This window comes from Varroa destructor, unplaced genomic scaffold (assembly GCF_002443255.2).
Source record: "Varroa destructor unplaced genomic scaffold, Vdes_3.0 BEIS01000003.1, whole genome shotgun sequence".
NCBI lineage: Eukaryota > Metazoa > Arthropoda > Arachnida > Mesostigmata > Varroidae > Varroa > Varroa destructor.
The window spans coordinates 10623077-10650410 of NW_019211456.1; the positions used below are offsets into that span (position 1 = coordinate 10623077).

At 39.8% G+C, this 27334-nt stretch overlaps 2 protein-coding genes and 1 long non-coding RNA gene across 11 annotated transcripts; 2 read left to right on the forward strand and 1 right to left on the reverse strand.

The window, feature by feature from the left end:
• Positions 1-6722, forward strand: LOC111246726 (leukotriene A-4 hydrolase-like). 4 transcript variants are annotated; one of them, XM_086983163.1, is made up of 6 exons: positions 7-1148; positions 1768-1800; positions 3144-3232; positions 3471-3617; positions 3996-4113; positions 4374-6722. In XM_086983163.1, the coding sequence occupies exons 3-6, from the start codon at positions 3201-3203 to the stop codon at positions 5325-5327; spliced, it is 1251 nt and encodes a 416-aa protein (XP_086839289.1). In that variant the 5' UTR covers positions 7-1148; positions 1768-1800; positions 3144-3200; the 3' UTR covers positions 5328-6722. The 4 variants fall into 4 exon arrangements, with proteins under 4 accessions (XP_086839287.1, XP_086839288.1, XP_022652530.1 ...); XM_086983161.1 differs by lacking the exon at positions 3144-3232 and having other exon boundaries at positions 1-1148; positions 1448-1800; XM_086983162.1 differs by lacking the exon at positions 3144-3232 and having other exon boundaries at positions 1-1148; positions 1636-1800.
• On the reverse strand, positions 6711-21751 carry LOC111246725 (urocanate hydratase-like). Of its 3 annotated transcripts, XM_022796791.2 has the most exons (15): positions 21254-21751; positions 19470-19600; positions 18823-18976; positions 14664-14822; positions 14412-14513; positions 12669-12838; positions 12235-12360; positions 11290-11469; positions 11011-11172; positions 10548-10669; positions 10172-10296; positions 9851-9995; positions 9605-9693; positions 9278-9392; positions 6711-7832 (listed from the first exon to the last, which is right to left on the reverse strand). In XM_022796791.2, the coding sequence occupies exons 1-15, from the start codon at positions 21383-21385 to the stop codon at positions 7696-7698; spliced, it is 2049 nt and encodes a 682-aa protein (XP_022652526.1). In that variant the 5' UTR covers positions 21386-21751; the 3' UTR covers positions 6711-7695. The 3 variants fall into 3 exon arrangements, with proteins under 3 accessions (XP_022652526.1, XP_086839286.1, XP_022652527.1); XM_086983160.1 differs by lacking the exon at positions 14412-14513; XM_022796792.2 differs by lacking the exons at positions 14412-14513; positions 14664-14822.
• A 174-nt stretch (positions 21752-21925) lies between these two features.
• LOC147756508 (uncharacterized) lies at positions 21926-26507 on the forward strand. 4 transcript variants are annotated; one of them, XR_015323419.1, is made up of 2 exons: positions 21926-23058; positions 25747-26507. It is a non-coding gene; the product is annotated as an uncharacterized LOC147756508 (long non-coding RNA). The 4 variants fall into 4 exon arrangements; XR_015323416.1 differs by having other exon boundaries at positions 23049-23185; XR_015323417.1 differs by lacking the exon at positions 21926-23058 and adding an exon at positions 23200-23722.
• The last annotated feature ends 827 nt before the right edge of the window (positions 26508-27334 follow it).

Below are 27334 nucleotides of genomic sequence, written 5' to 3' on the forward strand. Positions count from 1 at the left end.
TTCTACGCATTTGACTAAAGCCTTCACCTGCCACCGCCGTCGTCGTCGCCGCCATTTGTGCCGCTGCTACAGGGGCACAACCCGAGCTGTCCCCTCGTAGCCTAGCAAACTTCTCGTACGCGTCCTCCCCACTCGTACAGGACAGAGAAGTGTAGGGATGAAGCAGATGAAGACAAAGGAAGCCGAAGAAGAAAAGGCAAATAGATGCAACGGCGCAGATTCGCGAGGTGGCCTATTCATTTCACAAAGCGGCCAGGCTCACCGCACAGAGGAGAATTTAGCAGCCAGCATGACAGGAAGAACGCCGCAAGACCTAAGTTAAGGCTCGTTGCTGCCGCTGCTACGGTGACTGCTAAGGAGGTAGTAGAATGGCAGAAGAGAAAACATTGCGCAAAGATCGTTACCACTCTCCAGTTTGACGGTGCGGACTCGGGCCCTTTCTGACTGACGCAGTTAGTGTCTCTTCTACGTCGACGGCGCCTCTGATGCCTACTTCGAGACTGCAGCGACAATAAAAGCAACAACGGCGGACGGAGCGGCCGCGAGTGCCGTGGTAATAGCATTAACAAGGCGATCGCTGCTGCCGTACCAAGATTGTTGCCTACAGCAGCTGGCGTTGCAGTAGCGATTTTGAGGCGCACGCACTTGCTGCCACAATGACCACTCAGTTGTGAAGCGGCTGCATGAAAAATACAGTTTGCTAGATAAAGATGATGAGAAACAAGATGGAACCAAGCGTCAGTCGCATCAAACACAGCAGTCATCAACAGCAATAACAACATTAAACAGTTCGAGATTGGACAACTCACCGATCGAATGATGGCTTTCGGAGAAGAGCTGCCGCAACGCGATATCAACAAACGCTGGTCACCGAACGAAATGCTGTTGAACTAGTTTTGCATACAATACTCTGCCGGCAACAAGGACGTGACGTTTCTTTCGATGTTGTGCTTCATACGTAGCTATTGTGCTGGTCAATACGACTGATTCAAGAAACGTAACGGAGACTAATGTAACTTATATTGGTAAGAGACTGCGGGCAAATCTTATCGCGTTATTATTGTGATGATATAGGCGCGTCTGAGACCCTTAACAATCACACTGCGCGTTAAGCGGACCCCAAAGAAGTCGGAACTCACCTAGCTAAGGTTCGTACAGGTGTTCTAATTCGTCTTTTTTTGTCTTAAAAAAGCTAGAAATTAGTTCGTGACATGTATACGCTGACGATATAAGAAAGAACAAAAGAACACATACATCGAGACCAGGAGCGATCTTACGCGTCCCTTAAGAGGAGCATAAGCTGTTACGGTTCGATGAGTTGTTTCAACTATAGCGAAGCGGAATTGGTTGTTGTTGCCGAAAGTTGAGCAGTAGATATTGTGGAAATGGATTCTTTCAATTTTCACAGCAAGTTATTATGCTGACATCGTTTATCTATTGCTAACAGATGCTGCCCGGTCAAACAGAGCTTCTACAACTCCGAACTTACAATTATGCTGGAACGAATGAATGAGTCAATTGATTTAAACTTTATACAGATCGAGTGTCGATCAAAGCATCTTAGTTGAAGGTAGTCAGACTAAGCAGCAGCGGGGGGTTGCTGCTTGTTTTTACGGCCACAAACTGCCTGAACAGGTTGTTCCAGGGGGTGGGCGGGGAGGTGCTAAGATTGACCACGTTGTGGCACTGCTTTCGACCTATAAACTCTTGCGAAATGCGGTCAAGCAAACACCTAATGCGTCGTTCTCGTTTGCGGCACCCGATAAGTTCCAGATTCTTCATCTGCATTGGACAGTCGAGGTACGTACCATAGTTAGCAAACGCATATCTATGTAATGAGAAAAAAAGATTAGACCTAATTCAACAACAATTCACATGTGTAATAATCGTTCTATATGGACAACACAACAGCATTTAATCGGCAACATACCTAAAATTGAAATAGTACATATCGTTCATGTCTATTGAGATACAAACGTCAGATATTCCCACCAAATAGTTAGGTCGGTTATTATACCATACGCCATTATGGAGAGTCGACAGAATACGCCTCCGATCGTCATTGCTCACAGCGTAAAGTTAAGCATTTACATATCTAATTAATCAGTTCTCTGTCTGAGATGATCTGAGATGCTTGAGTAAAAATATCATTAAGGTATCTATTCATATAATACTACACAGACAAAAACATTGCGCCTCGTCTTCTGCAGCCTTCGTAGAGACTGAGAGAAAGTGACAAGCGAAAAAATCCACTCTAAAAACGCAGCGATTTTCAATATTCATAACGTAGGTATGTACACATATATTTATCTTAGTGTAATAGACAGTGGTAGCTCAATATTCATGTTACTAAACCGGATTACTAAGCGATAAGTAGAAACCTAGTTGGATCTACAATTCGCCTTAGCGTTATGTCTTTTCCGAAGATGATTCGGTTGAACCCAAACGCTCAAGCAAAAAGTTACATTCTAGGTAACTTCAATGAGGATCTTTATCAACGAGAAACAACATTTGGCAGTAATCAAAGTATCTAGATGATTGTAACAAGTAGTTGTCTATGTGTTGCGTTATAAAGTAAAGAAAGTTAGGAATAGCTTTCCAAACTAGCTCGAACGTAAAGACAAAAATAGACCTCTTCTGTTTTTATCTCATCTATAAATATTCACGCTAATCACGCCTATTTGTCCTAAGCACTGAATCACTTGCCTACATCGAAGGCACGACGAACACTAAGATTACATAGAATTGACTCGTTTCTATTTTTTTTTCTTTTGAGGTATTTTTTTTGTTTGCATCTTATCTCAGGTTTGAACGCATTTCATAAAACATAAAAACACTTTAATAAAATAATAGCGCTTGCATCGCCAATTAAAAAGTCCTAGTGTCTAACTAACATTTTAGGCTGCAAACAAGAGTCATTATTTTAGATAATCGCCTTTGTTATTATTGCTAGTGTCTCGCTGTCGCACCCTATGGCACCTCAAGGCCAGTATATAAATAAGATGCGTGTTATCCTTACCTACCCCGACCCTATTTGATAGAATAGGCTCATTTGGTCATGGTTTATAGTGGGGTTGTGGTTATGACGTTAGCTCGTAACGAGACAATTCGTTGATCTAACTGTCTCGTCACTCAATTTTTAGGTGGACCCTAAATCTCGTCGCCTAAAATGCGAGGTTCGTTATAAAATTCGCAGACTAATGCAATCCGCTCACGAACTTGTGCTCGACAGGTGCGCCCCCATAGGCTTCTTAATTCAGATGGTTCCATTTGTAAATACCAACTACATTAGTAACTTCAATGTTTTATTAATTCCATTATTATTACTGTTGTTATACTCATAAACGTTTCTACATAAATGTTGCGATATCACTAACTTTCGATTTCTCTTACATACTGAATGAGTGCCCGTTTCCTAATCCAGATTATAATAATGAGTTACTAATTATGGGTGAAACTATTGGATACAGTGCGGATCTTCATGTGGAGAAGGTTCGGTTGAATCGTTGTAGAAGAACCTATTTTTATAAAAGTCCACGTCATAAGATTTACGGCGAAGCGCTACGAATACAGATACCAAAAGAAGAGACTACCTTCGAAGTCGATATCGCCTACAGGTGGGTACATGCATTTTTAGCTTAAATCTATTTACATTTATCATCAATATTGGATATTGTGAGAAAGATACAGCTGTCCAGGGTACGCTCTAAAAACAATTTCTTTTGTGTTTGGTGCAGAGGAGGGCGACATATAGAAAGAAACACCAGCTTCCTTAGTAGTAGTACTCAGTACTAAGATACATTTATTTTAGTACTTGGTTTATAATACTATAAATAATAAATTTATCTTAAAATCTATTCGTTAAATTACCTGCTTTTGATTATCCTAGGAAAACTGTAGTGAGGTTTTTTACATCTTCTATTACACATCCTCATTGCTCGTTGGGCTCAGATTCGCTGTAACGTATGATATGTATTTTTATTCCTACACGTCAGAACCGGAAACTCGTCAGCCCTTCGTTGGAACCACCGTGATGAACGAAGTGTATTCACACTTTCCTTTCCGGTCGCCGCTCGATCGATCCTCCCGTGTCAGGACGTTCCCCAGGTAAAGGTAAGAACCTCACCAAATACGATATTCAATTTTAAAATGAGTATTCATCATTAATGGGCTTCTCAGTTTCAGGCACTTCTGTTTAAACAACAACAGCTTTTTTCAGCCAATAATTTCAATACATTTTGAGAACATTTTCTTTCACATGTCAGATAGGTAAAAAAAAAAAAAAAATCAGTACGGTCTATTTAATCGCTTCTTGATCTGAGGCTAGCGTTCAATAAAGAGCAGGTTACCAGCTTGTCCATTTTCTTATGCAGGTTCCCTTCTGTGCGACCCTTCTGACCCCGCGTGGCACCGTAGCTGTGATGGGAGCTTCTCTTCGAGAATCTGGCCGTGCGCCAGATGGTCGCAACATGTTCCACTTCGAGCAGCCTGTCCCTATTCCATTCTTCTTAATTGCCTTTGCCGTCGGCGACTTCAGCTACGTGCCAGTGTCAAGCTGCGTCGGTGCTTACACAGAGGACGCGCCTGGTGACGCTCGCTTCGTCGCGGCCACCGTCAAGCGGATTCTGCCGATTGCCTTTGACTTGCTTGGTCCGTGCATCTTTAGTAAATTTGATGTACTGATACTTAACGATTTCCCATTCAAAGCTCTCGAAATACCAGGATTAACGTTTATAAACGCTAGCCTCGTCGGGTCTGCCGAGCTAGCCGTAGTGCTTGCCCATGAAGTGGCTCATAGTTGGTTTGGCAACTCACTTGGCATCGAAACCTTCCATCATCTCTGGATTACGGAGGGTATCTGTTCGTATATTGAGAGGCGAATCCTGCTCGAACTTCGCGGTGAAGAATTTTGGACAATTGTCCACCGCGACGCGATTAGCCGGCTCGAGTTTGAAGTACGAATTCTCGGAGCTAAAAACCCTCGGCTAAAGCTGGTTAATCCTGACGTCGAAGCAAGCCAGCTTCATTCGGTGATACCTTACGAAAAGGGTTATCTGTTTCTAGTCTACCTTGAGCAATTGGTAGGGGTTGAAAAGCTTCTCTGTGCATTAAGGTGCCTGCACTTAATATACAAGGAAACCGCGATTAATTCAGAGAAAATTCGTGAATTTTTTACGCGGCTTTTCGAAGAGAAAATTGCCGAGGTCAATTGGGATGAATGGCTGTACGAACCGGGTCTGCCACGAATAGCGAGACTTAACAACAATTATAAAAATATCAAATGCCAAGCTAGGACTCACTCGGCAATTCGATTGACACCATCTTGATTACATCTGAACAATCTGGTAGAACTATACGGATAAATCGTATGGGGATTGTTCAGAAAACTGAGCCAGGATACTTCGTATTTGTGACACACCGATGCAGGAGTCGTCTCCTTGGTCCTAGAGATATTGCCGATTCTGCAACGATCCTATTGCATTCGATGGACTGGGTCTAGTTGCGCATTTTGAAACGTCGTACTAAGCGTCTTTCAGTTTGCCAACCTTAAGCCAAATACAAAGAACTTTGTTTAATTCGCCACCGGACTGTCGGACGCATTTCGTAGTCGTGCAGCTCAAAGACATCTTTGACCAAAAGAACTATTCGTTTCCTGGCCGGCCAGTATTCGATGGACCATCTCGTTACGTTAGAATGTATCCGGCGAAACAATGATGAAGTGAACCGCTTTGAAGCAAAACGGAAAGACTATTTTTGGCAACTTCATTGTCTACGGCTCGCTGATAGGACTCTTCCTTGGTAGACAATCTGTGAAGTACAAAGATAGATCCGAGTAACTCACGATTGCTGCCTTAAGTCGACAATTGTATGACACCCTGTCTTGCGTACCCCTCAGTTGAACCTGTTGATAGATCTAGCTTTTACAAAGTTCCTAAAGTATAGTGATTTTGCCAGTATACGTAGTATATACGAAAGATATTTTTCCCAAGTTTTCACGTAATTTGATACAGCTAGCTATGTTAGACGGGACTATATATGAGCTTATTTGGATTTTATATTGTCTCATACTGTCGATTGGATACCATTGAAATGATTTAGAAGCTTGTATTTTTAGCTCCTTCGATATTACGGGGACCTGGTGCGATAAACCTAACAGAACAGAGCGATCATAACCTTTACACATATGGGTTGTGAAATCGCTCCGCGTCACGAAGTTTGTTGTCCGGTGTCATGTGCATCCCGTGTGAGGCCTTGATACATGCGACGACAGCGATAACAACAGGCTCCTATGTAAATTTTCGTGTTTTTCAATACGTTTGAACGATCTTCACAGTCAGGGGTAGTCGCATCTTGTACGAAAAGGGCCAGGCTTTCTGTCACATGTCTTGTATGTGACAAGAATGAAATAGGAATCAATACGTAGCCTAACATTATACAGTAGATAAATATTAAGCATCTGATAACTCTCAAGTAAAATGCTTCTCACTTAACAATAGTTATTGGTAATATGTTTATTACATGAACTATCGTCCTTATTTGGTTATTAAATCGACACGAACACTTTCATTTTAGCTCAGACCATACCGATCAATCGTTTATTTACAGACACAATAAAGCGATTTAGTGATAAACAAGATTGTCTAATCTGATTTTATCCGATTTTTAACGGTCATCAACTTGTTTTAATGGAGCGAAATAAAGAAGCGATGTTTTTATTTTTCTTTGTTGCCGTTTATTTTATATATATATATATATATATATCATATTATGAATAGATTTCGAAAAAGCAAACACAGTAAATTACATGAAGACGATATCGATGGCGATGATGATACAGTTGTTATTATGTGTCCTTTCACACAGATAAAACAAACGCACAGATAAAACAGATGCATTCAAACCTACTTTTAACACCTTAACACTTTTTACTTTTAACACCCACTTTAAACCCCACATTTTGGCAAGTTTGAATTTGGTCCAATCAGATTTTTTTCTTTTTGTCTATTGTTACCATTTGGATTCATAAGACGATTGAAGAATCTCTATCTGTAATAGATGTCTAATGTTAGTACCTAAGCATTATGTCAACGGGCTATAGAAATTTCCCCAGACGACATTTTATATTTAATTTTCAGCTAATTATAATTTGGTTTTTTATTGCTGTTTTTGCAAGAGTAGTTAAATTGTCTTTAGAACTTCTTTGGTTTTTATAATCATATCCGTATTCATTTTGTCTGATGCTTGCATAGATACAGTCATACCGTAAATAGCGCTATCAGCGAGTACCTTGCCAACCTCATCAGTCTCTCCACAGTATAAAGCAGTTTAATCAATATAGAGTGAGACGTTAGTTAGGTGTACAGACCACATAAATGCTTATTAATTCTAGTTACGTTAAACTATATCCTCAAATCCTGGCTTAAACAGCCATAAAGGTGGCAACATTGAACATAACTACACACCCGGACGTGAAGAAGACGTGGTCTAAGAGTCGGAGATTGCTACTTTTCATTCTACAGATAAGCCTTTAACTGCCTTTCGTGCCGGATATATCCCGTTAAAAATAGTGCAATTTGGCGCAGGAGCACGCAAGACCACGCTCCCATAGAGCTTTTCCAGGCCTAAGGCCTAGATATTATTCGGCGTGTTGGTTTTAAGCATCGACACGTTGCCCGCGTTTGTGGCTCCCTTCGTTCAAGGACTTTTCGTCGGAAAGAAACGATCAATAGCTCCACACAGATCATTTTCACTGGCCGCATGTGGAATCGTCACCTCCAACAACGGATCCTCTTCCATCGCATCACGAATGGTGTCCAGTGCATAATTATTTCCTGCGTACACATTAATGGTCTTAATTGGATCATTTGGTCCTAACAAATGATTTTAGATCATTGATAGTGTTTCTAAGAGACTCCAGCACGGGAACCTGTGAGGGGATCGGCTACGAAGCAAAAAATCCTGCAAGCGAACGTTTTTCATTTTGTGTGCAGAACCGCTGTTAGGCCCGATGGCGTCAGACTACTTTCACTAACAAAGTGTTAATTAAGTTACGACAATTCTGTATATCATTAGATTGAAAATAAAGCTCCTGCGATAGGGAGCACCACATTTTTATTCCTATGGGAATAAATTATTATGTTATGTATCCCCCGTCATTGTTCGCTACGTTTTTCCAGTTTTTTTTTTATCAAACGGTGTACATCATTTTGCTAGAAGGTAGTGGGTTTTGTCTCGCAGAAATTTTCTAACCACATTTTGAATTATTGACCCGTGCTAAAGATAAGTCCACAAAGGTGATTGCTCAATGAATAGAAATGTATATCTATAAAGTGTAAAATCTAAAGAATATAGGGAGCTGTGTACAGCCTTGTGTTGTAATAGAACAAGATAACTTGGCCTCTTTTATTGGGTCTTTTATTTTCAATAGCCTGCTTAAATAGATCCAGTTAGACCAATTAAACATTCCGATCAACTATCGGTTTCCTGTCGAGAAGCCGTTCCTGGATAAACAGGCAATCCCACTGGGCGCGAAGCATAATATTTTTTAAGCCAAGTTATGGTTACACTCTTAACCTTGGTTTCCCCTTTAGACCCACCCACTTCGATCTCTGGTTCACGTTAATGTACAAATTCCACTCCTCATCGCCAGGGATAGTTCTATGTAAAAATGGGTCATTGTGGTTGCGTGATGCTCGCTACTGAGTGACATGCAGCGTTAAGCCATATTCCTTATTGCATTAAGAGGGATTATGGGCTACCTAAACTTAAAAAAAAAACCTAAAAGCCTAAAAGTTTCTGTGTAAACCAAGAACAATTATGTGGCTGTAGCCCATTTGTTCAATCGATTCTTGAGTTGTTTGTCGGCCATCTTCTTTTAAGAAAAGTCTCAATCGCTTGACATAAGATTCTGACGGTCGGCCAGAAGGTAAGATTCCCCTTTGTTGTGTTGAAAATTGTTTCCAAACTTAGCAAATTACTTTTGACCAGTTCTTTCAGTGACAGCATCGTTACCGCGCATAGGATAGCGGCCTCGATCTGTTTCTGTAGAAATGTCGAAAATCTACTTCTGTTTCACCTGAAACACCTTTGTCCGAGTTAAAATTGCGCTTCCATCCATATCGGTCAACACTTAATAATACCATTACAGTATGCGAATAAAATATCGGTAGTAAACAACAAGGGAAAAGAAACAAGTGTTTTTAAAGGAAAAATCATGAATTTCATTGCACGGTCACATACTATCAAGCAAAGGGGAAAAATCGAGTGAAGCACTAACCAGACCACGCTCTACGGGCGATTCCATTGTTCACGTCCCAGGAAAGTAGTTCTGCGGCCTTCTGGTGCGCTTCCTTCGAGCCATCCAAAAGCATCCCGAATCCGCCATTAATCACCTGTATGAAATAAACGAATATCAGCAACTATAATATCTATTAAAATAAATTTATTATGGAATATATTTGTGTACTATTATTTTATCAAAATAATCCGACGGTGTTTAGGTAAGTTCAATGAATATATAATAAGTCCTTCCAACGACATTTACTACTATATACAGGCTATATAAATAACTTTGTGCTCGTATTATCGTTTAGAATATTCTTACCTGTCCCCAGCCAACTCCCCCACCATTATGTAAAGCCACCCAGGTAGCACCTCGCAGGGTAACACCCACAAAATTTTGGACAGCCATATCTGAAAACATCCGCGCGTAAATGAATTCCTCTAAAAGCTTGTTGTTTTTTTTTAATATATATATGACAGCTTATAGAACAAATTATAGGCCCAGCCTTTTGCATAGATATGCACCCATAGGCTCACCGCCAACCGTGAAAGAAGACTTTATCTTTACCAGCAGTAAAGGCGGAACCATCGTAGATGTTCGACGTCTCTCGGAACGGACTGTCAGCGCCTGATACATCATGATGGTCTCGACTTAGCACAATTGGACCTTTTAGACGCTGTGTTCGCACAGCGTCATTGAAAGCTTGAGCAATCTGCAGGACACATGGAAGGATTCGTCAAACAGGTTACATTTTCTACTGCGACACAAGCACAAATTGAAGATTACACTGAGTAAGGCGAATGAATTGTTAATATGAGCGGGCACAACATCAAACTACGGAGGTTGCTCTCTTAAGTGGGGTGAGGTATATTAAAAAAGTGAGCTTACTTTCATCCTTCCACGACGATCAGAATACAGTATACGGGCTTGAGAGCCAACAACAAGGCTGTTCAGCGAGGCTTTTTCAATCCATCGAATGTTATCGGAATACTGACACTTCACACTGTCGCTAACTGAAAATTTTTATCGTTTACATTGGAAAAATAAATCTCAACATTGTAACAGATTTGCTATTATGACCTTCTACCTTACTTTACCCTATGTTGGCTATATTTAGCAATCTGAAAGAGGGTTCAATGTTACACTAATCAGCTTCGAAGACTAAGCTGTCATTAAATCGAATTCTCTCGATGCAATTGTAATTAAGTTGAATTTTGTATTGTTAAGTCACTTGATTGGGATTTTTTTGCTCGTTAAATCTCACCATCCGAGTTAAGCAGCTCTCTGAGAACCTGACAGGCAATCTTATCGGTAAGGTCGAGATCTTCAGGACGTCCTGACGTACACACCCATCGAAAAGGTCCGAATCCCATGGAGAATATGTCGCTTTCAAATGAACATTACGCATTGTTAAGACCAAAAATGTTGTTTTTCATTAAAGAATTGCTTATAAGAACAGTATATTGTTCTACCAAGATTTTTTCAAAAAAGTATTAAGGTATTCACATTCATCTAATTTAAGTAGCGTAATTAAATTTGATTTCGACTCAAGGTGTGTAGAAGTAAATGACAAGCACAATATTTTAATATTAGAGCGTAGAAACTATTTATAACTAACTGTTATATTCCTTACAAGAAGCCATACCATTTTTACGGAGATCTTAGGTTGGCTTATTTGTGCGATCTCTAAGATGACTAAAGCAGAGTCCAACATATTCATAACCTACCCCATAATATCTTGGACGTATGACGGATACTTAAAACGGATTCCGTTTTGGCCAACATCCGCACCAGCACGCGACGCTTCAAGGAGAAACGCGTTCCCGTAATCCCAGAAGCATAAGCCTCGCGCCGCCAGCGAGTCGATAGCTGCAACTTGACGTCTCAGACTAACGAATTTAATATGAGCAATGTTAACGACTTTGCATAAATTAAATAGGTAAATTTAGAGGTACAACATGACGTTTTCACAGAATACCGCTTCAGACCTGTTGTGCCTAGCATACCTTTCTTGTACAAGCTGCTTAAATCTCGGGGGATCCTGAATCATGACCTCGTTGGCCTCTTCAAATGACAGTTGCACGGGGTAATAGCCGCCGCCGAACGGGTTGTGGCAAGATGTCTGATCTGATCCGAGTTCCACAAGAAGCTCACCACTCTCCTCTGCATCTTTCGCGAAGAATTCCCTATAAAAAATGATAGTCGCGTCGTTATATAGTTTTAACGCTCCTCTTGCCTACCATTAAAACTATATTTGCATTGTGTTGTTATCTCAAAATACACATGCATAAACGCGTAGACGCTCATTTGGTCTGCTTCAAGGAGTAGAATCATTCCATATGAATCGCTGTTATAGACCCATCGCTGGGTTTATGTGCCAATATTTATCGCTGATTGAGTATATTATAGTGGTACGGTTTTTTGCTTCCGGTAGGTGAGGGACCCCGGACAGGAGCCTATAGTAGGTGTTGCCTATCAGAATGAAAGGGGTCTAAAGGACCCAGATTGTCCATCTGACCTGTTAGCATTACGCGCCACTAAAAGAATTTGCCACGATAGATGGGGTACCGTGCGAGACGTGAAGCGGAAGTGTATGCATTTACGAACTAGACGATAATTGCTAAATATTACTTAACAGGACGGGCAATTTGCTTAATGATGCGATTCGCTCTTTAACCTTGTAAGGCCCTCCCAGACGGAAACGTCTTAACAGTATAATGGATCAATAGGCGTCTTTTGTTCCCGCTTTTGGTGTACTAAGGCGAATTTCTAAATGCAATCAAGAAGAATAAAGACCTTTTTATGGTTTAGCTTTAGTATTTGGGAAATTAGGCTATCCTAAAAAAATATCGTAAAAATTGGTGTAAATTGTATAAGTAACGTTTGAATACGTAAAGTCCCCAAAAAAAACCTCTATTTTTGAAGTCGTGTAAACATTGTAGCCAACGTACCAGACATCCACGACGTTGCCTTGAAAACCAATAGAAGTCGCTTGTTCGTCTTTTTTGGCTCGCTGAATTCGCTGTTTTAGGTCGGCTAAGTCCGAGCAGATCTCATGAAGCCAACCTTGACGATACCTTCAGAAGCATAACCAAGTTGATGTTTAGCTTTGTCGGAGCATCTTTAATAGTTTCCACTTGTGCTTCAGCGTGTCTTATTTTTTTTTAGTTTAGTTTGAATCACTTTACATTAAATCTACTACTACTGCTGCTAATAATAACTTCACCATTTGCCTCTGAGATTACAGTTAATTGGCTACGTTCTATACTTATTGCGCCACCGCTTCATAGGATGAAGAGAATATATTGTATACATATAGGGGAATAACTTGCTACTTCAACACAAATGATTACGTTGTATACTACTCTTGTGTGTGATCTGTTACCTTTTGAGTAAAGCATCCTTATTTACTTCAACAATAACACCAACAGCTCCGGCAATCACCGCAGCTTTCGCCTGGGCGCCTGACATCCCACCGAGACCGGACGTAAGCAATACTTTGCCTTTCAAGGATTCGAGGTGAAGATACTTACGTCCTGCGTTCATAATCGTAATCTTCAATGACCAATCACAGAACAGCAATATCAGAATGATGCAATAAATTATTACTGAACTAATCCTTATTATCTCATGTCTAGCAGAAGTTTTAATGTAAAACATTGAAATCCATACACCTAACGATGCGCAACTAAAGACGATGCGTGAACATTCAAATGTTGGCATGTGAAGATTGTTTGCATCGTGTATGCATTAAACTTACTAGAGACGGGTATCAAAAAGGATTGCATTTCTGCGAATATATTTAACGTAAAATGCCTCAAGCGAGCTAAAAACATTACTATCCCTTCTAGAACTGATCTCTTTGACTCACAAGCCTACTCGGGAGACAGGGACATTGCAGGTGTGTATCAGATTTGTGATCGCAGTAAAGTTACAATTGTTTTTTTTTTCATTAAAAATCATTGATCGATGATGCTAAAAACTAAATCAAATGCGTACCGAGTATTCATGAGCTGTATGAGATGCTTATTTCAATTAACTATATCGATATTTCTATAATTCTAGTTTTTAGTTATTTATAATCCCAGTTAATGACTTGCAACTGGAGAAGGGCTCGCTTTTAAGTAACACAGGTACGGCCTACACTGGTAAGGAACAGAAGGTTGTGTAAGTCTATTTTATAAGGATTCGTTTTCGTTCTCCATTACTTTTGTTGAATAATGTCTTAACTATTAGATAGTAACTGAGCCTGAAGCGGCGATCCTCCTAGTTGGTTGAGGATCGTCGATAATCGATTAGAAGATTAAGGGGGCTATATACTTGTCAATTGCCACCGTTATTTTTACATAAAAGCTATCTTAGAGCTGTTCGAATGAGATAGGAATAGGATCAGATAGGACCAATTTTATGCGATGATACAGTTTTATCATGTATCAGCGGTGCCGTCGCCAAATAGGTGTCGATGCCAACGTTTTTAAAATGGCATTGGTGCATACTACGAGTAATAGTAGCTATTGTTATTATTATATTTTGAAGGTATGCATGGACGGGCGTCCTTTTTGAGTGTTATTCGAATAACGCGCCTGGCTAGCAGTGGCCATATAGTTATGTAAGGACCCGACTATAGGCTTTTATGCTATGTAGAGCGATGCGCTGTAACTATTGAACGACTAGTAGCTTCTAGTGAAGAGCCCGAACGAAATCGGGTTACAGACATCAAACAAAAAGGTCTATTTTTTTTTTTTAACTAAAATATCACAATTTTTATAGAAGGTTAGCAAAGTAGATAATGGTCACAGCCGGGGTATGTTTGAAACGAAAAATCGCAGCAACAGGCTGAGTTACATGGTTGAGTGCATAAGATCTTCGTAACGGGCAGCGTCATTACGGTGTGCTTTAATGGATATGCTATGGCCAAAACCATATTCTACACTGAAACATCGATAATTTAAGAACTTTGAAGACAATCCAACACATCTGCCAGTATGTTAGTTCACGCTAATGATTTAAAAGCACTTTATTGACGCAAAAAGGCGGGAGCGCATGCTTTCTCAGAAAGTGTTTTGGAATTAACAGGTTTTTAATTCACAAAGTGTAACCCTGTTGTCTATGGAAGGCTTATCCGTACCGTGGTCCCGTGAACAATGCCTTGTGGTCCAATGTAACAATAACTTCCCGCGGTCATCTGGCCGTACATCGTTACACCCATAGCGAACATCTTGTCGTAATCCTATCGGAAATTAAAATAAACCTACAATAAACATCTTCTGCTACTTATAATTAAGACGTGACGAATTATCACCGGGACACATATTTAGAAAAGGACTGATCCTAGATTTTTCACAATTGTTTAGCCACCGAAGGCACGAGACAGACGTACGCTTTGCGTTGACCATCCAGGTATAACCATTCCGTTGGTAACGACCACTTTTGGTGATACACCGATCCGAGCTGGGAAGAGGCCAAGCGGATGACCGGAATACATAACCAGAGTCTGAGTATCCGACATTTTCGACAGGTACTGCATTACCAGGCGAAACTGTGGCAGAGAAGTCACAAAGATGAGATCTGTAGAAGCAACTAATACTGGCCACACGTTTGAAAACCTCAAAAAAAAAAATTATGCGAAAATAGGAAAATTGCGTCGCGCAGAAATGTTGAATTTGACGTATGAGTGGTCGCAGTTTTTATACGCGCCCGTCTACGGGGTCAACACAAAATAAATTTAATAGTTCAGCTAGTAAATTAATTGATTCAGCGAGCTTCTTGGGGGGGTAATCTAGACTTCGTTAGCAAGCCCCTTGATTCTCTACACGAAGTAATACAGAGGCTTAATAATGGTAATAATAATTGTCTGAATTGAAAATGCGATTTTCATTAATTGTACGAAGTTATCCGCAAGAGTTAACATATCTCTGTGATTTGCTCATTGGGGTACGAGTATTCACAAGTAATTACAATTATTTTTTGAACATACATGTGTAGTTATTCCCTTCGTTTACTAGTTTGCCATTTAACTACTACGAATGATCTCAACAGATTCACCGAGCTTTAGAACAACAGTTGTTATGTGTCTGCATAAATTTATCTGAGTGAACTGAGAACGCTGTGAAGTGCTATCGGCACAACGAAAGGACACCTAAACGAGAAGATCACAAACCCTGCCGTAAATTGTACATGTTTCTAGCAAAGCTAGGTGGTTAGAAGACGATGTTGAAAACTGTTTGTTAAGATACCTTCGTTTCTCTTTCTATTGTCCTTTCTACCCGAACAGGCTCTCGGAATGATTTTTGCCTTGCGGCATTAGTAACTGTACTACCGGAGAGTCTTTATTACTCATAGTTTTTTGTTTCTAGCGCTGAAATTTAAATCAACAACGACGAGTTGTATGTTCTCTTTTTATAGCTACTGTAGCAATCGACCGTTGTCTTCCCACTGTTGATATCGTCAAAATGTCAAACATTTATGGCTTTACGGGCATAGATTAGTTATATTTAAGCATGGAACTCTGCTCCGAGCAAAACGAAGGCCATCAACAACTAAAGTATCCCATTTTGCTACGAAGTACTTCAAACCGTATATTGTATTACTTCAGTTATGATGAAGTAACAGCAATATTGTGACCATAAAGCGATGTAATAGCGGTAATAATATAATTACTTGTGTTTTTTACAAAAGTCATCCCACAGCAAGGAGTGTGCAGGGTATGTGCCCCTCGTTCTGTATCGGCGAGGTGTCTAAACTGTGCTAGCTAACGTAACAGATTCTATAATATGTTATAAATAATAATAACAGCATAATAGGTTCTATAGCTTTATCTGTTACTTTATGTGTATCAACAAGGTTAATTCATGAAAAAATCAGCCTGATTAGCTAATTTTATGAACCCCTATTACTTCTTAGCCATGTTACGCTAGAAATGGTCAAGAGTCATTTCTTTCATTGATTGCATGACCGACTCCTAAGACGGTTAGTTTTTATGGCCATGATAGGACGTCAAAATGATCAGTAAATAATTTCAAGGCGGATAACAGCTCGTCTTTATGTAGCTATATTTACGTGACGTAATTGTTTAACTAGTTACAAAAAGATTATGCAAAAATGTTACCTCGAACTAAAGAAGGGCAACTCTGTCGTCGGCTGTTAAGGCCTCCCAGAAGACCTAACCTTGACAACTAAATATGCTAACTAACGACAACAAATACATGTTGAACGAATCAAATGGCAAAAATGTAGATTTCAACTTGTTCCTGTTCAATTTGTATACATCTCAGGGTGGATAGCATTAGCTTCTACGCGTTTCTCAACTGAGATGTACGCCATGACTGTCGCGCCCTACATTTATTCTCAGCGTCAGTGGCCAATTGGGGGGCAGCGGTAGCAGATATTTGACAAAACAGCATTTTTTTGATGCAAAAAAGGCAAGCGGGACAAGTGCCTGGCGGTCTGCCTGGAGCGACCATTCGAGCCAATCACGTTGCGAGCGCACAAGGATAAGACAAGGAAGATAGTTTCACTGGCTTATTGTCGTCAGGTCTCTCGAGTAGTTGGCGTTGTTCCGCACCGCGGTGACGTACGTAGCGGCGAATCGGCCGTGAGCAATCGTGCCGCCTCAAGACCGACAAACGGCCTCCCGATTATGTCTGGCCCTATTCCACGATACTGCTGCTGTTGCTTCTTTTAGAACAACACGTACGACAGTATTGAAAATGTCGTCCTCCGCAAGAGTTTTCAAGGTGGTGGCGTTAGTGCTTACGGGCAGACTTAGAGGGAAAGCTGGACACTCGGTGTGTTGTTAATAATGGGTCGCAAATCGCTAAGTCCATATCTCTAAAGGAAAGTTTACCAGAAGCTTGTAAATACATAGCATATCCTAACATATAGAATGTTACGATTTATTTTGAACTCTCTGAATCACTTGGATGAAACCAGTTTATTTTTTGGTGTGTTAACCAGTATTTTTATATAATACGGCGGACGTGTTTTTTTACTTCTTGATAAGATGCTTTTTATAACTAATTGGAGGTTTTGCTGTGCGCGGTTTTTCTTTTGCGGAAAAGGAAGAGAAACAGATTTTGAGAGCAAAGTAAAATCGTGCAAATAATTAAATATACAAAAATTAAATATTAGCTAAGTACGACAGATGGGTCCGTTTTTTGATAACCATATTAAATTGGGATCTTAAGCAAGTCTGCCCCACTCTCAATAAAGCTCTCCGAAAATTCACTGATATTAGTTGAATCAGTGTGGTGATTTTCCCAAAAAAAAAAAAAGGCTTCCCATAAAATTAGTCTAAAACTTCAGGACGCGTAAAAGAAAGAAAGCCCCCTACTACTGATAGTTCATAACCGCTATGTGGTACTAAAAATATATAAGAATTAGCGGAGTATGAAATTGTATCAAAACAGTAAACCAAAAAACGCTTTTTCTTAATCACATTTTACGGAAAAGCTTCCCTAGTATTTGTAAAAAGTATTCGTAAAGTAATTGACTTTGAAGAACCGTACGCATCTTCGCATCGATAAAATTTGAAGAGCTGTAATAAATTGTAACCGTTCGTTAAAGCGGCTGTAGGATCTATTTGGACCGGTCAGTCTTCTAGCATACCGGCCTATGCTTCAACAGCAGTTTTACAGCTTTTGCTTATTGCCATCCTTGAAAGACGATCGTTTTGCCGAAGTTACTTTAAATTTAAAAAAAGGAGTCACAGTAAAAGTTAAGGTATTACTCTATAACTAGCAGAGATAGTCAAGACAGGCTCACTCAGTTTCTTTTAAGTTTTTCTACTGCCTAGGCGCAGCAATTTCGCCGGTTAGCGTAAGGTCCACTGCACAACTTACCAAAATAACCATCCTATCAGTAATTTCCAAATTTATTTTCGTGTCTATCTGTACCGTACGATGATGCATATGTACCCGCTACGTTAGTAGTTTAGTGCGCCTCAGTGCTTCAGGTCATAATCAGTAACTCTCTAACTTATTTTTAAATGCCAATCAGAACTTTTTTGCACGACGATGACAAAGCACTACGGTTACCATTCGTAATATTGCACTTATCTACGCGGACTAGCTCGGCCGCCGCTACTTTAGGAATTACAAAGCAGGTCGAAAGAAAAATACCCGGGGAAAAAATAGTTCGTTTTAACACGAGGCTATTATGCACTATTAGCGTAATTTCCAATGTATTCTTAATTGTTTTCTCTCAAATTTTCTAGAATTCAAGCTAAAACCGTTCAGCCGATGTAACGTACGTCTGGCAAAAAGGACAAAACGCACTTATCTTGTACCTATATACTAGCTGTGGTATAGTGCACATAATGTAAGAATATTTGACTTGCTTATCGGCCCAATGTTTTACTGCAGTGTATGATACACCGATAGATTCAGCATAGAAGATACTGCGGACATTGGCAAAATACGTATCTATAGCCATAATTGAAAGGAGTTGAAAGAAACTGTGCAATGTACTGACAATTTCCGCCTTAGGACATATAGCTTCATTTGTATTAGCGGTAGGCCGAATACTGCTAATGGCCTTACCTGTGCCCAGTTTGAAAAGACTTGACCATTGCCTCCGTATGTGACAAGCTCTTCAGGATACTGAGCAACTTGGGGGTCAAGGTTATTGCAGATCATCAACATTATTGCCGCTGCTTGTACACTTCTAGCCGGATATTCTTCAATCGGGTATGCCCTGTTAATGAACGAAACATGAATAGGTTAGTCGTGAACGATAAACTTTTTCTAAACGTGCATAGGATCAGTTCAGCCGTCTGTATAGACACAATGGGAGAGACGTGACTGTGATGACACAGATACTAGACCCTGATTATTTGAAACACTCGATTTCAAGAATCAATTCTGTTTGGAACCAACGGAGGCGGGACAATGGATACATGCCTGTATGCAGGAAAATCTTCGGACATAAATCACTATTGGCTGTATTGTTTGTCACTTTGAGTTCGTTTTCTTAACCAAGAGTCCACCGATATATTCAAATCATCGATGAATATTTGATTGTAAACGCGCTGGTAGGCAACTGATAAACAAAATATGGTCCCGGAACTAGTAGAGACACTCTAATTAAATGAAACAGTTATCGGCTCTATGAAACAGTAGATTCATTCTAAATTTGCTGTGACCTGGTGATTATTCCAAAAAATTCTAGGGACCATAACTTGACTCACTTGAGAGGTTGAAACGGTTTAAAGCGGTACATGTAGATATGGCCATATTTTTTGAGTTCCGAAGCGAATTCAGGCGCCAAGATATGATGAAACCTTTGTGGAAAATATCGAAGAGCATTTTTCAAAGCGATCTGTAAAGTTTTAAATTATTATTTATATTAGCCGTTGTTGTTGTTATCGGTCCGGTACTGCTCGTCAGAAAAAGTTAGTCGGTCGACTTTGAAGTCTAGCATCACAGCGCTACCACAGGCAACTATTATGTCTGCTAAATGTTATTATTATTATTATTATACAGGGCCATGTGTTATTTCAAAAAATAACAGATTCAATTAGCCTATTATGATGTTTTTTTAGTACTTATTATGATTTAGCAACGTTTAATTTTTATCGGGAACCTCGTCATTAATGCAACAATCAAATTGTCTGCTACGTAAAATTCGTTTATAGATAGAACGCTTGAATCTGGAATAGAATACATAAAATGCGTCCAAAAATAACACGCTGTACCATACGACAATGTAGGCCTAATATTTTGGAGCTGGAGAAATACGTTCCGAGGCGCGTCAAACTGATTCAATTGACAGCAAAAAAACACTATACATACTCATCGGACGCACACGATCGCCTTAATACGGGTACCGCTATACTTGGCAAGTCCTTACGTACGAAATTAACACCGTGCAAATGGCGATTGTAACATGCAAGTCCTCTTACGGTAGGAAAAACTGTCTCCCGTTGTCTTTGGAACGAATCCAAGGATTTTGGCAAATGATACGAGCTCAGGTTAGTAGAAATATAACTTAATTGTATGACATAGAACGGAATTTTTTCTCTCAATAAAACTTTTAAGATGTCAAATAGTTAGCCGCTATGTATGCCAACGAAAAATAGGCACTAAGGTGGATCTGAGTTTGGAATCTACTTAATATATAAACCACTGACCATCAGTATTCGTATTTAATAATTGCATGATTTTTGTAAAAGCTGGAAGCACCCTATACGTGGTAGGCGAATCTACCATAACTCACACCTAACCTTAACATAATTGATATTTAAATTTAAAGCTTTCTAATAATTTGCATTATCAGTTTGAAAAAAACAACAACGATTGTCCGATTACCCTCCAAGAAGGTGCACAGAATCTCGCAACGGAAAATACGCAAAAAATGTATGGCCTTGTCTGTATTAATAACAAAAGAAACGTATAGGTTACTTAAGGAGCATTGACATTTCCGCATAATGTTATTTACGCGCTTTAAAAATCTTTTACCCGCAAATTACTTTCAAATTTGGAAAGCGTTAGTTAAATTTCACGCGACCGCCGTACTAAAGCGTTCCTAGCTTACACCAAAAATTACCCTATTTTTAAAAGATTTTTGCCCAGAGAGAAATAAAATTTAGAAGATCAGTTTCAAAGCACTTTTCCATAAATATCCCGTCACATCGGCTTCGCAAAAGCAACTAGCAATGTTCTAAGATAGCCATACGTTTTAACTCTCATTTTGTCTTATAATACAATAAGCCGACAATCTTGCGTCTCTAAATAAATTGTCGTAAGCAAGATAATGTACGGTTTTCTAGTATAAGCAGAACTTTTATATACACGTCTTCGTTCGTCTCATTGGGGAATCGCTTAGTTACTTTGTCAGCACAAAACATTACTACGGGTCTCGTTCTCGATATTGATTCGTTAGCTTAGTTAGAAGAAGCGCACGATCCATCCGATCGAGTTCGCTCTGCAGCGTGTTGGTTACTCGCGCAAATTAATGATCATTTACGCTAACCTTAGTCTCGTCTTTGGTAAGAGGCACATTTCGCATCGGCGCGTGGGGCACATCAGGGGAACGCTTTTGGGGAGCTGGCAATGGCTTCAGCTGAATACCTAGGCAAAGATCGCGCATGGCCACCTGAGACATCGTTAGTTGCGTATAACTACGGAGCGGTCCGCGGAGGTTTCTCTTGCAAAGGTGAAGTTCACTTGTTTTTAATCGTTGTTCTTGGTGATGACGATTTCTTTTTCAACCCTAATGTTCTCTGATCCGCTTTCGCTTTGTTGTACAGCGCGTTTGATGTATTCCTCCAACCCGAGGACCTCCGATGATACTCCAATACTGGCGCAATTTCCACTTTAGCAATGTGAGATGAAGAATAAACTTGATATCAGCGTAGGTCCGCCGGCTAAGCCAGTGGCGTTCAGGCAGTAGAAACCTAACGGGTGTGGCCTTAGTGTCTCGCTGTCTCGTTTGTCGTTGCAGGATGAACGTTTTCACTTGACGGAGATTCAGTAGTGAATATATGAGGTCGCTAAAGGTAGTGCTTTTGTACGCCAGTCGTTTACAGGAGAGGGCAGACTGTGTCTAGGAGTGGACGTAGGATTTGCTGAGGAGCGAATCTTGCGCTTATCTTTTCGGTGGCTACTCTTGTTAGCGACCAGTCAGTCATCTGGTCGGCTGCTTCATCGATTCGAACCTATAGAGAAGGTTCTGCGATATCGTCGTATGTGGATGTGCGGCCAAAAAAAAAAACAAAAAAAAAAAACGTAATTTCCTACTGCCGTAGACTAGTCTAAAAAATCAAAATTCAAGAAAGGCTCAGTGAGCAAGAGAAAGGGCGTCGATGTAGCCCGGAAAGTAGCACAAAGGCTTATAGTATCTAGGCAGACATAAGCAACTATTGTAGTATATAGAATACAAAAAATCTTTACAGGACTAGACCGAGTCCTAAGTTTGTTTGCCTTAATGTGCCAACACACTGTCCATAAGATATGACAATAGCGAACAGAGCACAAAAAATAGTTAAAAATGCTCACATTTTTCTTTTGATCATCTGCTTCAGCTCAGACACGTGTTGTTTTATTATGATTCTAATTCAGCCTGGATAAATTGCAGCGTTATATAAAATGTGGTATGACTCGAATTTTCAGGGCGGTTACACGTTTAAAAATTTGCAGAGTGACGGTTTAACCACTGGATAACGAAATTTTGCAAGAAGTTAACGAACCTCTAAGTAACTTCCGCCTTCAAAGCACAAGTGGAGTACTGAAATTTGCTTGTCAGAGAGCAATAAGGAGCTGCGCAATCCGAATTTTATACTGCATCGACTTTAATTTTTGCGAATTACGCTGGAATTTCTGTCTTGCAACAAAACCAAAATTTCTCTCTGCCAAAGGCACGGTATATGTATTCGTGTAGGTGTGCCGGTAGATCTGCCGCCATTCGATTTTTCAGCAGCGATATTAGCGTCAAATAAGTGATTCTACTTGAGCTATGCATGCGGTACACCAAATATCTTCATGTGTACACTCTGTAATACCCTTATAATATCTGTGAGCTATTATTAAAAACTAGTATTTCATAAACTTATTTTGGCTGTGTTGCATATTGGTTCGTCTATGTGTTCGACCGTTGATGAAGCTGTGTGACATAAACGCGTTCCGTTTTCATTGCCGTTGCTATAATGAAACCGACTTGCCCCCCTTTCTCCCTGCTGTTGCTATAGGCGGTTAGTTTCGTGTGGCTCCTAGCGTCGCCGCCATTTCGATAAGATACGCGCGCTTATGCAGCGGAAGCAGAGTAAACACGCCGATGCGGTAAAACCCACCCTTACTTCACAACAAAAACCTTTATCATATCACGCTAGCCCAATTTTATGTTCCCATCGTCTGTCGATGATCACTCTTTCTTTTCATTTTGAATCATACCACTTAACTCGCACAGGTACGCATTAATCTGACGATTGCTGATGACGTTTACGTTGTTGCGGCGCTGATTCATTTCCCGCTTCATACGAGCTTCCTTAGCAGCATTGTAGTTGTGATTCTTGTTGTTTTGTCCTGTCTAATAACCTAATAACATATTCCAGCCTATGCTGGCTTGAAATACCAACTCACGGATAACGAGGATAGCACTTCTGCTGTATACAGTCGTCTGCTCCTTTTTTTGATTGTCTCATGGAGAGTTAGTCAGCAGGTAGCTGACACTGTGTAATACGTAATTAATAGAATGCGGTCCTATGTGCAGTAACTAGAAACTGTTGTGGGACAAAAGTGGTAGCTTTACCTGCATACAAGGCTCTTTTGAGATCGTGTTTGTCCTGTTTGAACTGGCGACATATAGCGTGCACTGGGGCGGGGGGAGTGGGGACGTACATCTTTTAGGGGTACTACACTAAATCAGTTTACAAACGTTCATGTACGCAAAATCTACGCAAGTGTTGTTGAGGAAAAATCGATACTGAATAATTACAGGTTTCAAGTATGACGTGTTATTATTATGTAAATAGACAAACGTGGGCACCTGTGTAGTTGAGTTTGTTGAATGTCACGCGTTCGTTGCACTCTAGGGATCAATACAACAAGCATGTGCTTTTTTCGGCATGAGGAGGATTCGTTCGTGTGTCCGCCTGCTTCCTTCTGCTACAATAGCGGAAAATTCCGCTAACTTACTCAGAGCATTTATATTACATATGCTTCACGTGACTTTCCTCATTAGCGGTGTACCAAATGCTACACAGAACGAAAATACAGAAGAACAGCGGCCTTTGCAAACTCGTGTTATTAAAATTACAAATCATACGTTTATCGTCAGTATTATTTCTATGAACGGGTTAAGCTGATTAATCACAAGCAATATAAGGATTTGAGAAAGGGACAAAGGGCCGATCCAGCCCTGTGTGTAAGAAATGCCCGACATAGGCAAAACTGACATTGGACCATTAAATTGCATAATGAAATTATTTGGTTTACTGTTTTCGGTCTTAAACCTAATTCACTTTTTAATCTATATAATTAGTGTTTCGACTTTCCTTGGCTGGTTCTTGATCTTATCAACCGTGCTTATTTTGACGAGTTAAGGCAGCTTGTTGTTATCGAATAGGTAATACCAAGGTCAGTTGATTGGCAAAGCCATTAATGCGCGCCATAGGAATGTAATCTTTCTTTCTCCACAAAGTTCTCACCAACCGATAGCCCTGAAATTGGGGAATGTCGCCGTATAGGGTTGAAAAGCATAATTCTCACATATATCCTTTATTACTCCTCCTTATATTTTATGGCAAACCAGCTACTGGTATGATTTTATGCTTGTTACGTACTTATCGCGTTATCTGGTTCATCATTAACATAATTAATTCTATAGAAATTTCATATAGACGAAGTGCAATCAGGTCAGATTTGAGAAACAGATGCAGATACTCTTTTGTCGTAGATCAGTCTCATATTAAACCTTGAGCATCGTCAGGCAGTATTATTGCAATGCTTATTTAGACTATAAGCAATAAAAATTATTGTGTTCCATTACAATCAGTGCTCGGTCCCTCTGCTTCCACGCAAGGCTAGTCTGTATCCGAAATTTCCCATCATTGGCTTTGCTTGCTTGTATCAATGGTGACTAAAATCAATCAATACCGCTTTCAGATCACGAGTTCATATTAACATAAGATTTCAGTAATGCTTGATAAAACACGAGTCCTGTTAGCAAAAAAAAAAAATATTGTCCTACTCTTCAGCAATACCAGGCCATTTTCACTTTATATACCATCCGACAAAAAATATGAAGACATTTAGCGTCGCCCGAAACGTATATAGATCAAGAGATTAGCCGGATTTAACTATTTCATTAACTAGACTAAAATGCAGAAATACAGAACGATTATGATCAGGACTGCTATTTAAGATCTACGGAGTACAATAAGATACTTCAATCCGTGAAAATTACGTGTAAAATAAATAAGAATGACAGAAGAGGGTCGTATTGGCAGTAACAAAACAATGTGAAACCTTTAAATGACAAGACTTTGAATTTGCAATATTCTAAAGTTGCTAGAGCACCCTGATTTTTAGAAACGACTTGCCAATGTAAACTTGTGCCACGTTACTTCTGCATAAGTACAACGTACCTGTGTACTTTGTGTTGCGCGTACAGGGCATAGGCAGCCCGTTTATCGTTCACGATTCCGTAGCTAACAACGAAAGCGATATGCGTAACTTCATGCTTTGCATTTCGGGTTATCATATACACCAGAGTGATAAAGTTTTAGGGACAAGGGAACGCTAATGGCTACGGATACGGGACCAATCTGCGAAAAAAAAATTAGCAAACTTTCCATATTCGTTTCTGCACAAAATTATATATGGTCTTCACGTATGGAAAGCAAAAGCGCACCCTGACTTGAAGTATGGTTATTAGCACTGCTTTTATCGTATTTATAAATAAAAATCGCATGTAAGTAAGTTCGTGTAGCAAACGCCTTAAATTATATAATTTTTTCTTTCGAAAAGCCGCAGAAACGCTGAAGGTGACGCCTTTCAAATTACGTCAACTTATCTGTCTTTCGGGTTCGACTGTTCAGGACTGGTGATGCAATGCTAGAGAGCCCTATCAGAGCCGTCGCGGAATCTCGTTATTCCTGGCTAGGATTATTCGTCCTTGTTCTTCCTAATCATGTAGCACAATCAGACTCTCTTCGATTAATAAAATATCTGAGGCAGATGATGAATTTATCTTATGGTAAACATAATCAACTCTATAAGTAAAGGTCTTATTTAAATTATTATCACATGAACATTACAGAAGCAGCGCGCCGGCCCAACGAGTCCGATTTGCTCCGAGGTACCATAATTGGTTGTGTATTCTTCTATTTGTGTGGCATTGCAGATGGCGGGATCTTCAACCGCTACCACTGCACTCAAAGCACCTTAAGAAACTGCTTAAAAAAACTGTAGAAAGAGGTTGTTGCGAATTGTACAGAAGCAGCTTACGTAGGCCCCAAATTATACATCAGGTGGAGCCAGCGCTTAAATGATATATACATGAAGAGAAACAAAATGAAGAAAAAGTTGAATTATTTTTTCCAAGTGGAGCCTTATAAAGTGTCTGTACCGGTGTCGATCTTCTATAAGTTATTAACCATAACGTTCGTGGTATATATATATATATATATGTAGAACACTTGCGTTGTTCATTTAAAGCTATGCAACATCATGACAATAAAAAACTGAAGCTCAGATGTGCAATATTCCTAATAAATATATTGAATTAATACTCTTTTTTCTTTGGAATAGTCCTTACGATTCAACGAAACTATCGTAAAACATGAATATTTATAATAGATAAAAGAATTTCCAGCACGAAACGCTTAGGCTTGTCATTGGCCTTAGAGCTACTTATACAGGTACACACAGAACGTCTGTGGATCCAGCTATTACCTAAACTAATTATTACGATTATGCCTGATCCTAACCAGACGGTGTACAGTTGTGCTTAGACGCTCCCTGTGTTAGGCCATACACTCGTTGGGTGTGCATCATAATTTGCCCAACTCCCTTATCAACAACTACGTGTACCCGCCTTGGAGAATGAGAAACATGGTGGCAGCCATGAGTGAATATACCTAATTTCTCGTTAATATATTTGTATTAGTAACCGCAAAAAACAGTGTTTCCATTATTTACTTATATATAAATGTATGTTTTAAATACTATCAACTGACCCTAAGCTCCAGGATTATACAGTGTCCTGTTTAACATCCGAATATGTTGGACAATGAATATACAATAGATAGTTCTCTATGCGAAAATATAATATATTATAATACAAATAGTAAGGGTATATAAATCTAGGAAGAAAACAATGGTGGCGGCAGTTTTTCTAGTTGTAATTAATTCCTTCGAATTAAATGGTCGGCTTAGACCGCGTACAGGACACAAAAGGCGTTCGCTGTCCTGGTGTTCACCCAACAATTCGGGGCTGACAGCAAACGTGCGTTGTGCGCACGATATAATCCAAGCTATGGATGACAAACTTAAAAACCAAATACTGAATCGGTGCCTCTTAGAAACGTCGAATAGATTTGGAAGATTACTTTTG